Here is a 14,404-nt window from a genome sequence, read left to right as displayed (position 1 = left end):
CACAGACTGCACTTGCTCATTACTTTTGTGCAAAAGGATCGTCGAATGCTGCTCGTGCGGAGGCTATTTTGTGGGACAATAATTATATTCAGTATTTCGAAATTCATGTTTTTTATACAATTCGAGACGATAATTTGTATTAGGAACAAACCATTCGGAGTATATAACGGACTGGGAAAAAAAATTCCTTGATTCAATAGCGTTTGATGCTGTTCGGAGGTTTCATTGATTGGACTGCAGTTTTTTTATATCAACGCATAAATGTATGATTGAAATTTTTTAATATTGTTACCGTTTCCCACTCTTGCATGAGTGTGTATTTGTCTTATTAGTAAAATGAAGATCTTATGTTTCCTGACAACGATCGTCCTTTGTAATAATCAAGGTAAAAGACTAGGAAGACGAACGAACCTCGAACCGATGCGCATCACATTGTATTCTGTTCTATAATAAACCGCCCCATAATTTCTGGAAACTATTTTTAGAATTAAGGGTTGACGAAGAAATTTCATCATTTCTAAGATGTAACGAGCTCGAAACTCTTCGAGTTTCGCTTCTGAAATTTTCGTACATGCATTGAGTGATTTATCAATAAAAAACACATTTTTTGTAAAGAGAAAAATGCAATTTTTCAAGAAAGTTTCTGGACAAATTGGCCCTCTGAATGGGCAGCCCCAAAACCGTGAACAGTTAGACAGCCAAGTAGAATTTCAGCAAACTATAAAACCTGTGAAGAGTGCGTAAGATCGAAATGTCAAAACTGTGACGAAACTTTCAGAGTAAAGAATTTGAAAATTCTGAGAATATTCGGTTTGGGAGTCACCTCTGCGGAAACTTAATCTAAGCAACGAAACGGCTTCAATTTGTGAGAAGTTAGCTGTATCGGAGCTTGAGATAATTAGTGCTGGATCTGTTCCAAGATGACGTGTAAATCATTGAAGTAAATATGATCCGCACTGGGAGGTTCTCAGTTGCAAGTTCCAACGGTGAGGAGACGTTGCATCATAAGTTGAGCTTCCGGTTTGGCAAACAGCGAAAATGTGTCACCGTATACGCACAGTAGCGGTATAAATAAGAATTTTCATTTCCTTCTTTCCGAGATGACAAAGAAGCAACGGATGATTTCGACAAAGATTTGACAGGGATGAACTTCCTTGGCAATAATCGTTCAACTGACTATCGACTGCTCCGTAATCAGGTCGAACGTTAAGTCACGAGAGAAGCTCGGTGAGAAAACCGATCGCTTTTTTTTAATTTTTTCATCTCTGGCATACCGGGGATTCATCATATTCGTTTCACGTGGAATCGTGCACGAAGCAGGTATGGCAGTGATTTCTCGAGGGTGCCATCTCCTCGTGCGGGAACTAGGTCGATTACGATATCTTGAGGCGACCGAGAAACCTCCAGGTAACTCTAATTGACGTCTTGCATATTCGATCTCGAAGCTCTTGCGGATATAGAAGCAGCACCGGCTCGTTCGTACAAATGTGGAGCAAGTGTTGACACATCGACGAGGTTAATTCGCGCTGTTCGAAAAATATCATGAAAGAATACTCGATCACAGTCGAACATGAAACCCGAGGAAATGATTTTTCTCGTGTGGTGAGGAAGGACGAAATCTTGAAAAATAATGCGTGCACAACTTTCGGCTCGGCCAGCATCCGGACTCCATATTGGCACGATTTTTAATCGTTTTTCACCGGAGAGACAGCTATTAATGGAAGAACCTACGGCCCCGCGTTGCCATTCTTGCACAGTCTTTTCTCATCCGTCGGAGAAATCTGTGGCGCCGTTACGTACACACACACACACACACAGACGCGTGGAAACTTCAGGTGTGGTTTTACTATGCAAATTTGACGATAACTCACGCGGGAAACGGGATTTCAAAGGTTCGGGGGTCTTTAGGGCGGCATTCCGGCCACACAGATCGCACCGCCCGACCACGAGCTTCAGAGGCTCACAATTTTCCTCGTGTCGTAGTGAGCAGGGCGTCAAAAGCGAGAGGGGCAGAGGCACGGAGAGCGCTACGAATGAGATTCGAGCACGATGGCTCGCGCGAGCCCTTTACGACCCTTTTCGCGAAGGGAATGAAGAGAGCGAGAAGAAAAAGCTGCTCGGTCTCTCGCCATCTTTTTTCTCATCGAGGAAACGAGCGCTCCGCGAGAGAGAACTCGCATATCGAATAAAAAGTTTCTCGCTACTTTTCGAAGCGCGTGGAAATTATTGATCGGAAAGGGACACTTCCATGCCGGCCGATCATGGACCTCCATGTCGCTAAAGATCGCGCTTCGAAATATAAACTTCAAAAGTTGACATAAACTCCGCGAAATTACTCGACATTTCTGCTTTTCTCTAAACTTCCCGTGCACATTTTCACACGCTCACACTCGCCCAGTGCGAAGAAGTTTCGTTAAAATTATGAGGGAGGCAGAAAAACGGCTTTGCTCGGTGAGTGCCAAGTGAAAAGCCGCCCCTGAATTACGGCTGGCGTGCCTGTCAAGTTTCTCATCCAGTTATGCATGCCCCAGCACAGGGCAAGCACGGAATACGGTGTTTATAAGGGGATGCGAATTTTTGTCTGCCTCCCCTTTCCTCCCGTAACGTTGAGAAAGATCTGGGGATGTTTCGGATTCACTCTTGAAGCCCGCAGATTTTTTTCTCGCCCCTTCACAATTCTCCACCCTCGCGCATCTCGTTCTCCTCGCCTCTCTCCTGCCATTTTCTAGTGGAAAAACGTAATTGGAATTCTCTATGTCAATCGCAATTTTTCTCTGTCGAGGCGCCAGGGATCATCACATTTTTTGGGAAACGGACGTTCCAATTGAGCAGAGCTTGCAGCTTGCTAAATAATTATTCTTTTTCGCCCACTCCCGATCGAGGAAGAGAGCTGTCACTCTCTTCCTCGTTTCGGTGTTCCTGTCCTGTTGGGAGACATCCGGAAAGTGGTTCCCACTGCTTCCTAGTACTGGTCCATTGCTGCATCGTGTTTGCTCGAAGGCCAAGGGAAACGGCGAGAGTTTCGCTGGTCAGGATTACCGGATACCGAAAAAAACTGGAGCCACATTCGTTTTCGTATTTTCACTTGTACTTTCCATCATTTTTATCTCTCGAAATATCCAGGCATAAGGGTTCTCACTCGGAGTAAGACGCTCAGTGAAGAACGTCGAACACAAGAAAAAATGGAATGCCATTCGGACGTAATTCTGTGCGGCGGCCAAAGCTCGCTGACACGTGCTCGGCGGGACGTGTCTGGAAGCCAAGAGCTCGGAAAATAATGAAAAAAGAATTTTAACGTTTAGGAAAAATGTGTAAACGAGTTGAAGAGAGAATGGAAAATAATGGAAACTCGAGAATCGAATTGTAAACACTTTCGTGAATTGCAAACGAATTGGACGGCAAGACTCAGCCTCGTTGGCCAACTCGAAGCATCGATTCAATAATTTCGGTTGAAGCAACATATTTTGTTACTGAAGTAGATGCCGCGGGAGCAACGACTGCACAGTCGGTCCGTGGCTTCGGTGATTTCCCAGGTGAAGCACCTTCGAGCGCCGCCAGTAATTGGATTGATGACCGTTCAGCCGTGGACCGAGGACCTCGCGTATCGATCTAATCGCTGAGTAGAGGGGACTTTTTCTCACTTTCTCGTGGTGTTAACTCGATTAAAAACTCGGTGGAAATATAGCCGGCTCCATGAGCACGACAAGCTGAACGTGCGGGGGTTGAAATTGAGTTAGAGGCAGGGGTGGGATCGTAAAAATCCAATGAGGTTACGCAGGATCGTTCGATGGGGAAACGAAAATACTGTCGCTCAACTCAAAAACTCCTTAACGCGAGGCATTCTTCACGAGCATTGGAAAATAATTCAGTGAATTATGAGCCGCGAGAGGGCACAGCACAGACGTGCTGTGAACGTGATTTGAATAATAATTTTCTCGTATCATCATCGACTTCAAACCGCTGCATAAACCTTTCGAAAATTTTTCGAAGCAAAGCTAAAACTGAGAATCACAGTCGAATTGAAATCGGAGCCTTTCTCTGATTTTTTCTCTACCACGACACGAGGCTTTTCCACTCGACCAATGACCTTGACACAGTTAACTCCGGAAACTTGACTGTTTCAAGTTCTCTTCCATCTCAGTGTGCCTAAAGGTCAAAAGCAAACTAAAATACTATCGATGTCCAGAATCTCCAAGCACGATTCTCGTGTAGCCGAGATACCGATGAAGAACCATTCACACGATCCTCGTTCGTTGTTAGCTCATTAGTGCCACCTTCGATACAATATTCTAATCGTTACCCCTCGATTTTTTCTTCGAGTCATGATAAAGAACGTGAAAAGTGAGCTCACCGAGAAAGTGGGCGAAGACGAGCATCGATTCTTGCACTGAAGTCGTTCGACATTAATTTAGAGTGACAATATCTTTAATCAGGAGGTAAAAATCGCGAGCCAATTTAGTCACCCATAAAATACGATCCCACGGGCACGATCTACCTTAAAAAAGACGCATTAACGCGACAGAAGTTGAAAAAATGGCAGAAGCAGAAGCTTTCCTTAAACACCTTAAGAATACCTTAAAAAACTCTGCACAATATTTCGATCCAGTACAAAATATTTCATTGAAAAAATATTCCAAAGATTGTTCGTTTCTCCTCGTTCCAGTCTTCCTTCCAGTTCGTATCTTCCTCCCCCAATTTCTGCAGTTCGTACTCAAAGATCTTCGAAACTAGCCAATTATGATATGGGTATTCCACGTGGCGACGGTATAATGAGGATCAACGAAAAGCAATAGAGAGAGAGAAGCAAAGTGGAGAAAACATTGAACGTCGTTTAATCTGGCACCGGAGCTAATGAAAGATAATCGTTAACACGTAAACAAAGCTCGTGATGCAAAACGGCAGATACGATAGGATTGCCTGTACACGTGTGGGCGCATCTACGAGCCAAGAGAGCATTCGTTGTGTCGGTCATTAATAATTGAAATCGTTGCTCATTATGCGGACAAAGGTGTTCTGAACACGTTGGATATTAATTGGCCAGTGGGACGATTACAGCGAAGTTGGTGCTACGATTGCGATAAAATATGTTGCTGAATTGTCAATTCCGGTTATCGAACTATTGATTTTCATAAGTAATCGCGAATGTTGAGCAACAAACAAGTTTTTTGCTCGTGCGCGGCCTTCCGATCGGATTAATTTGACGCTGCCCTTGCGTACGGATTACTTTCGCTCGGATCTCGTAATAATGAGCATAAACCGGCGTATTAGGGTGAGGCATCGATTGAATTCTCGAGCCCGGCTCTACCGTCCCCGCCCCCTCGTGATACGAGAAATTCCTCGGATTCCAAAGCTGGCTGGAGATCGCGCATTGCGAGTCGTCGGGAGCCTCATGAGCCCAGGAGTAAACGGTACAGTTGACAGGCCCACGGAGCATGTCGACGAGCTATGGCACCGCGTCGTGTGCACACAAGTGTGCAACGTCGCACTCTGAGCCTACCTTAAGATTTAGCAAGGCTTCCGATTACTCGGTAACTGAAATTCCAGCCGATCAATCAATCAGTGCTCAATTACTTGATCGAGCCTATCGAAGAGGACGAACTGTGATTATGGAGATTAATTTGTTTGTCGAATCTCGAGAGCTTTACTCGACTACCAATTCATTTGGAAAAGAAGGATTGCGAACTCGCGGATTATATTTGCAATCGAATCGAGGCCAACTGCGGAGAAGAACCGAAGCGAATTTTTTCTCTCTGAATTCAAACGTGCTGATCACTATTTATCACATTTATTCGATAATTGTGCGTCTCTCGCGAGATCCTTCATTATTCTGTCTTTCCCGTTTATCACCTCGCGCGTTTATGTCTACGCGTCCCAATCAATTAAGAGGCAAGCAAGAGTCATCCTGTCTATTGAATCATCCTCGGTCGGTGCTCCATCCGCAACACACTTCGTTCTAATTGCTTCGACGCTTGCGGTCTATCCACTTTTTTTCATCGTGATGATGCACATCGAGAATCATTGGGTCGAGACAATCGCCGACGACCACGATTGATGTTCCCTCCAAATGTGACAAACAATATTGTGCGTTAAGTGCTTTTACACTTGAGAATATGCGCGCATATTAAGGGGGGACAATTACAACGTGGCTGAATCGACAAATGACTGGTTTCCATTTGGAACCCACGACTGATGGGCTTCGCCGTGCAGCGTCGATACAAATCAATCGGTTTGTACAAGATACAATTTGTTGAACGTTTGCACGATGAGTGCGACTCCAAATGACGAGTCCATCAGACAGTCGATGTTACACGTCGAACGATTAATTAGCGAGCAAAAATCATGGAAATTTTCTTCAAAAGGGACTCTCGACGGTAATTTCGTCATGAAATAAATAAATTCTCACTTATTAACCAAAAGATTCGTAATTATTCATGAGGACATAACACGAAGTTACGTTTACACGTTCTTAAGGACGTTTTTCCCTTGTGCTTTTCCGGATTAAATAACGCCCGAGTTGCCTCTGTCTTTGAACCTTCATCAAACTCGCTTCTCGTTTCCAGTCTCGTGACTTGGCAACTTTCGGGGATAAAAAAATGAAACGTTTCGACACGAATATGTACATAGTTTGTGGAGCGCAGAAGCGAGAAGCTCGCGCTTCTCCTCGCTTTTCATTCATTTAGTCGGTCCATCCTTTATTCAACTCTTTTCCTCTCTTTCCTCTCCCTCTTTCACCTCTCTCGTTGCACTGTTAGTTTATAATTATTTCCGAATGGCCGGAAGCAGTCGGGACTGGATAGATGGCCGGGCGGTCGAGAAAGCAGGAGAGGATATGGAGAGGGGCAGTGGGAAGAGCACTCTCCACTGACAAAGTTCGCATCGTTTGAAAAGTTTTATCCGCCAGGATGCACATCGCTTCGTCCTGAACTACACAAATATATACGTACGCCTCGGAGGGGGGTATAAGTGTATAGGAATACTTATGGGTCCGCCTGCATACAGACGTCAACCTAAATATTTGACATTCCTTGTCGATTTGACCCCGCATAAGTGTTCAGCAATTTCGAATTCGAGTTAAGGACTCGTTATCGGATTGGTAAGGATTTTTCACGTTTAGAAATCGTTCAGGAGAGTTCACTTTTGAGTGTCGTTACAAAATTCCCCACGAAAATGATGTTGCATTATCGGCGACGGATTTTACAACGAAATTCTTGATTTTCGTTTACGCCCGAAGAGCTTTCGTTCTAGTTTAATTGAATAGCTCTCGAAATATTTTTCAATCGAGCTGATAGACGAAAAACTTGGGGAATATCGAATAAGGGAAAAGACGTAAAGTGCAAATTAAAGCCTCGATTCAATGATACTTACGCCTTTGCTTTCACGAGCGTCGGATGAATGTATATTTATGGGTGGCACAGACCGAGGGAGAGTGCGAGAGACAAAGGAAAAGAGGGAGAGAGCGAAAGAGAAGCGAAACCGGAAGCAACAGCTTGCAGCTTCACGAGCTCGAGCTCTCCGGATCAAGCTCGAGGCTGTCGGACGGGCCTCAGCCCTACTGTCACACTACTGATGCACCAGCCATCCACAATTCCAACTTCCGGTCTAACCGCCTCCGCGCTAACGTTTCCACACCCCTCCCGGTACCGCCCGGAGAACGCAGAGGCGATTTAATATTTCACAGCTGTACGCGTTAATCCGCTGAAATTTTACCGCCCTCGCACGCTTGCCCCACCATTCGAATTTTTTCAAACTCCACTCGTATGGAAAGCTTGAAGCAGAAATAAAAGATTGCTCATAAAACTAGGAAAACGAACTGGGAAAAATGCGAAAGCGAATCATTTTTTTTGGCAATTATTTCGATTGCTTGTTTTTTGCGTTCCTCAAATATGTTGGGCTTTACAACGACAAGAAACTTCGCATCAACTTATTTCTTTGCTCATTTATTCGACCAATTTCCTAAGTATCGAAAAACGGCGTCGAGTATAAAGGAGCAAGTATCAGAAAAGGGCGAATTCAACGAAATTTCTGTTCCGTCATGAAATCGTGGCGAAAACTGATCCTGAGAAAATGTTTACTCGTCCCGAGAACCGTCGATCGCCTTCCATTGTGCATTTTTCAAATTTTCCCATGCTCTTGGTATATGGTCGCCGGAAATAGAAGTAAACTTTTTTCACTGTTGACAATAGATTTCTTCTCTGCTGACCTTTTTCCTGAAAAAATCTCAACATAACAGACTTTGACTCGACAATAGATTTTATTATTCCTTCCAACGTTCTTTCTACTGTTCGATATTCTTCGGTGAAAGTATGCCCGCGAGCTACACGTTGATTCTGCCTGCCTATTGATGCGGTATCGATCGATACTTCCGTTTCTATTGCCCACCCTTTCCAACATCCACTTGAAAATGTGTATCTTCCTGTCTAATATCTAAGAGATTGCTATTTCAGCAGCCGAGTCAGTCGATATATTCTCAATGTTGATATCGACATTCATTGTTCCTTGGAGCAGTGCAGATCAACCAAAAGCTTTCGATACGTTTGTCGAAAATAAAAGTTCAAGAAAATGTTGACTTTTTAACCTCATTTAGCATTGATTTTTATAGGAAAAATGCAAGAATTTCATTGAACCTTTAAACGAGTTTAAAAAATCAGCAAATTAATGAACCAGAATTTTAAAAAAATCAGAGAAACTAAAAACTTCGATAAGATTACGAAATGGGTTGAGAAACGACGTTCGTAGGATTATCGATTGCGGATGAAATTAGTTGCAGATGCAGTGAATGAAATCGAGGCTCCGAAAAGTCGTTTAGAACTTTGCATTCCCGGAGAAGGTGCTTCTGAAAAAAAACCCCGAAAACCCTTACGAAAAATGATTGAACAGTAGATTCGTATTTTTTGCAGAATGAAAATCGAGCCCTGCGTCTCAAGGAGCCAGCTTCGATGGGTCTCTCGGCCGGGAGTTCCGGTGGCTATGCAGACAATGCGGATGGAACGGCGATCGTCATGTCGTCGGAGCCGATGCCGTTGCCAACGTCTGATCCACGAGTCACGTGGAATTATTTCGACGAGCAAGGGTGAGTTTTTGAACAAAGCAAATATTGATTGAAAGGTTCTTTGACGATGAGTTTGATTTCATTCACTTTTCCACGCGCAGAGCGTAGGCTCCGGAAATATCGTTTTTATATTTTCTAATTTTTTTTTTTTTTTTTTTTTTTTTCTTACTTTTCAGTTATGTATCGAGGGGAGGATTGAGAGCCGGAGAGGATCCGTACGCGAGAAACAAATTCAATCAGGAAGCCTCGGACGGATTGCCGAGCAATCGTGACATTCCAGACACGAGAAGCGCAATGTGAGTTGAATCAATTCAGCATGAACTTTAAATAGCGATAGAAAGTGACAGAATTGCTAGGAGAAATTTCACTTCGGAATATTCCGTGCTAATGATTCGAGTTTCTTCACATTCTTCAAAATTTTGCGTTCTTGAGGTAGATCATGCCCGGAGAATCGTATTTCAAGGGTGTCTAAATTCGCTCGATTTTTACTTCCTAATTAAAGATATTGTCACTCCAAATTAATGTCAGAGTTATTAATTCGAAATTGTAAATACATTTTTTAAACTTATTTGTTTGGCGAATGAAATAACAAGCCATTAATTGGACGAGGATCCATCACTGACTGAACCCGAAATTTCATTCGTCCCTGGCTGAAATCTGTAGTTTTTTCGTGTAAAAAATCGCGCTAGAGAGCGCAAAGGGAAAACACGAAAAAAATGAATCAAGAAAACTCAAACTTCAAACCCTGTGTAAAGTTCAAGATTTTCTTAAGAAAATAATTTCGTGCATGAGCTACCTTAAAAATCGATGACTTTATGGCAGAATAAAAAAAATTGCAGCATTTATCACGGGCACGTGTTCGCTGAGTTTCGTTGTTCGATTGTTTCAATCGATCCCGAACGTGAATAAATTTCGTGTGGGCCTGTCAAATGAAAATCCGCTGCGCTCAAAAATTTTAAGTTGAACGAAATAAAAACTTGATCACGCATCCTCGTAAACGACGCACAAACCAGCCATTATTTTCTCCAACTCGATCGTAACGATTGCGATAAAGAAAAATGCAACTCGGCAATGAGTCAGCGGCGATCGTGCCGAGCCCGGTGGATGTGAAAAATCCGGTTCGTAGGAGGAGAGCGAAAAGACCGAAAACCGTTTGTCGATCGCTCAATCCGTTCATTCACTACTATTGGAAACTTCGGAACACCATGGATCACGATCTGACCACGAGGATGATCGCGAAAATCGCAGCTTATCGATGGGAGGCCATGAGTCACGCTGCCAAAACTCCCTACATCGATGCAGCCAAGAGACATTGGATACGCCACAAAGCGCAGTGGCGAAAAAACGCTGCACTCTCGCGTTCTGATTGATTCTTTCGAATGTCGTGCGTACCAATATTTGGCAGTCGGAGCGTTCGTAAGTTTTTGGCATTGTGTGTCCGTGAAGCGATAAGAATTTTGTAGGAGTGATATTCAAATCGGAGTTTGCAAGATTGTCGAATAAATTACGTTAATTCGTGTGGTTTTCGAGCGTTCGAGAATAACGACAGAAATCGTGAAAATTCAACGAGTCAAAAAGCAAAATTGTACCGTGCAAATGTCAATCGATGAAAATGCAAGCAAACAATGGGAATAGTGTTTTTCTCATTTTCTTACTAACGTCGATTCTTCACTGGCGAAATACGAGTCCACGAGAATTGAAAAAAAAAAAAAAGCAGGCTTTTAACCCAGCCACAGAATGCAATCTCGAAAATTGAGAAAATTGTGGGCTATCGCTCGTTTCTCTCCTTCCCTCCTTCTCTGCCTTGTCATACTTCGCGTTCCACTCTCGTTGGTACAATTGAAAAATTTGCGGTTCGATTAAACCCCGCCCACGAGTCTCGCGCCACGTAATTCAGCCATGAAAATTCGATCGTGCCAACTGTCCGTCCCAATGTCGTTTATAGTGCTTCATTTACAAGCGGAGACATCGAACCTCGTGAATTTTGAACCGCAACCCTCGTTCACCGCGATCATGAACTTCATTTTCCACCATTTTTATTATCAGCTTCGAAATTCTAAAAAACTCTCATCACTGATTTTCTGCTGTGACGATTTCAACGAGTCTCAATCACGTGTTCGTCGCTCTCCTGCCTTTTCAAACAAGTTAAACAATCATCTCGCCAAAAGTGAGGCCAAACGAAGTTGAAATTTCATAGCTGACTGATTCGTAAATGAAATAGACACAAAGGGACTCCCTATGGAGGTAATCGAAAGGGAATAAGAAAAAAAAAACACCAAAATAAATTCCACAAGGCGCCACTAATTCGAGGATTTCGTCGAAAGTTCTCTTGCCCGTTTTTCCATCTCGTTTCAAATGAAATTTCGTCATGATCTTATGGGCTCCGTACACCCTTTGCGAATTTTAGTGCCTTTACTTATGAGGAGTCCCACTAAAGTTTACTCCAAGTTTTACACCCGCGAGCCTCTAAAAGAGTCGTCAACGTTGAAGAAATCAAAGTGGCCAGGTACGAGTTCGTATAATAAACACAAATACGTAAATCTGTATAGACATATACTTGTAAGTAAAAGCGAAAAGTCAAACGAGGCTTCGAGGTTTTCGGAGCTTTTGTAAGACCGTGGAAAACCAAAGGATCAAGAGAGAATGGGCAAAGAAGAGAGAGGAAGGAGAGCCACATCGTCTGACGAGGTCGGGAGTTAAAGGGCGAGTCGCGACGACCAGACAAGGGAAGGAGGGCGCAATCGCTACCTACAAAAGCTCCTCCTGTGCCCTCGCCTCGCAAGAGTCCCTCGAGAGCTCCATTTCTGTAGCTCTTCTCTCTCGACTTCCTTCTTCCGCTCTCGTTCTGCAGTCTAGTGGAATCCTCTTTCCCGACGAGCGTGAGGGGCAGGATTCCGTCGGGGAAAACGCGGAGAAACAAGCGGTCGAACGCGGAGGAAAGCGATGGGATTGAGTTTGTAAAGTTTAGGGTGGATGCTCCAGCGTGCTTAATGGTATTGCCTACTTAAGGAAACCTCTACGTGATCGTACAAGCATCCCCGATAAAAACGATTCTTCCGACGGATGACACCTTAACCTCCGTGTTATACACCGTAAACGACAAAAATGTTGAAGCAACACGACCGCCTCAATATTCTTGGTAAATCCCCCTCGTGCCTTGAATAAACTTGGCTACCGAATGGATATTACGCAAGAAAATGTTTCGAGGTAAAGCAACTTTGGCTATTTCGAATACGTAGAACGCTGTGGCGGGTCTCTCGCTGTTTTTCGCTTCGTGGTGTATTTCCATACAACTATTTTCAAACTTCGCTCTATCGCCAATGAAACTCGAGTTTCTTTCTCCTCTTGAAAATCTCTTTTCGATCCTCGTTTGGGTTAACTTTATTAGAAATCATCAACGCTCGATCTTCCCCGGCGTACAACGAAACGGAAATCTCTGACAAGGAAGTGAAAAAATTGCGGTTCTCAGGCTCGAGGACGCTACGGAGTGGTCCGAAAATTAATTCAATTTTCTTTTCCGCATTGAATATTGTTCGGAGATTAATAAGAGTGGAAGGGGAAGATGGTTGAAGCGCCGGGAGCTGGATATCGTTCGACTCAACTGGAAGTCAGAATTCAATAGTAGAATGAAGCGTCTCAGGAGAGGAACGAAGATTCTTTTTCTAGTGGCCAACTCGCCGTCATCGTTTCGTCAATTTTTCCTTCTTTCACATTGCCAATCGCCGTGGCCCCCCTCGCGCTGGCTTAACCCTTAGCGTTTGTACTCCCCCGAGCCTCGTTGTCATCGATCAAGGAAAAGATCGAGAAAGGAAAACGAGGGAGGAAGCAGAGTTCACGAGAGGTAAAGCCAGCGGAAATTATTGAACGGCTCCGGCGTGTGCTCTGTGGAAACGAAGTTATCCGACCCAACCACTTGGAGCTTCTTTCTCGTTCCAACGCTTAGACCTCATATCTATAGAGCAAACTTTCCACCATCGACGCTCAGCCCTCTCCCTTCGCGTTCTATCTCCGAATATCGCGGAATTGACGCTCCTTTTACATGCAAAAATATTCTTTTTTCATACGTTCCACCGTGTATTCGTCGAAATCCCTTCGAAAGAACAATAATAATTCGTTTCTTCGATTTTTCGTAGCTCTTTAAATCCACGATAGCATTAAAATGCTAGCAAAATGTTCACTTCGTTGCACGATCGTTCGAGAATTCGAGTAACCAAAATTTTCGATTCTCCGAACGTTTGACAAAACCGTATTTACTCGCTGTCGGTCTGTAAACCCGCGACTTTACTCCCGTCCATTTTCATCCGCTGACCCAATGGAACGTGGGTAAACATGTTTTTTCGATCACTCTTCAAAGGAATGTTTGTAGCGCATTACTATTTTCGGGATTTGTGAAATAAAAAAGGAGTTGGAAACGGGAGAAAAAACTTGTTCGATATTTTTGTTCGTTTTTCCCAGTTCCGAGGCTCTGTTACCTCAAAGAAAGGGCGTTCGTATAGCAACGGCAAAATAACAGACGAATATTCTGGTTTATAAAATTAATGTGGAGGAGGATTAAAGTTTAATAAAGTTTATCGAAGCACCTAATTTGATTCGACCTTTGTATTCCGTCGCTTTAATCCGCTGGGGGCTCATGGAAATTCGCATCAAAGAGCATCGTCGTCGGACGATGAGGCTCTGAATTGTTTTTATTCCGAGATAAAAAATCATGAAAAAAAGCACGAGGAAGAGCGATAAAAAGCGAGAGAAAGGGACAAAGGAGTCAGGAAAGAGAAAGGCAGAACGAGCGACTTTTTTCCTGGGAAATACCGAGATCCAGAAATGTTGAGATCCAGCGCGATACCGTCCAGGATCGTCTTTAGTTGAAGCAGCCAATTTCACGAGACATCCGCACCAAATTCAGCGTGTTAGTTCCCCAGAAACAAAGGTACAACGGAGCAACAGAGAAAAACGAGTTCTTTCCCACTGCCTCGTGGCGCTGCTGCCCGCCCCCGATGGGAAATTCAATTAAGTTACTTAACCGGTAAAGGCCAGTGCGAATGTTCGTCAAGGGTGTTCTCCGGGAGCGGAGAAAATGTTGGTGAGCTCGTCGGCAGAGGCGAATGACGTTGAACAGAGGCGACGAGAGAGAGAGAGAGAAAAAGCAAAAGAGGAAATGGTGAAATGAAAATCGTTGAATGAAGTCTCCAAGGCACTTTCGAATGTTCCTTAGCAAAAGAAAATCTTGAGAATAGTTCGTGCGAGCACGCCCTCTCGCCTCAACGAGGAACAAGTTTGCTCTCGGTGACGATGTAAATAGGGCCGCAAACAACTTAAATGGAAAATAAACGGAATTATCTCGGTGGAACTTTGCTCCGA

At 43.8% G+C, this 14,404-nt stretch overlaps 1 protein-coding gene across 1 annotated transcript in view; it reads left to right on the top strand.

The window, feature by feature from the left end:
• Window positions 1-14,404, top strand: part of Pgant2 (polypeptide N-acetylgalactosaminyltransferase 2) — a 157,837-nt gene that overhangs the window by 108,555 nt on the left and 34,878 nt on the right. The window contains exons 2-3 of the mRNA XM_043414916.1: window positions 8,898-9,070; window positions 9,226-9,345. Coding sequence (XP_043270851.1) covers window positions 8,898-9,070; window positions 9,226-9,345 — 293 coding nt within the window. The remainder of the gene's footprint in view (window positions 1-8,897; window positions 9,071-9,225; window positions 9,346-14,404) is intronic.

This window comes from Venturia canescens, chromosome 3 (assembly GCF_019457755.1).
Source record: "Venturia canescens isolate UGA chromosome 3, ASM1945775v1, whole genome shotgun sequence".
Taxonomy (NCBI): Eukaryota; Metazoa; Arthropoda; class Insecta; order Hymenoptera; family Ichneumonidae; genus Venturia; species Venturia canescens.
This window is presented reverse-complemented; position numbering and strand designations above follow the sequence as displayed.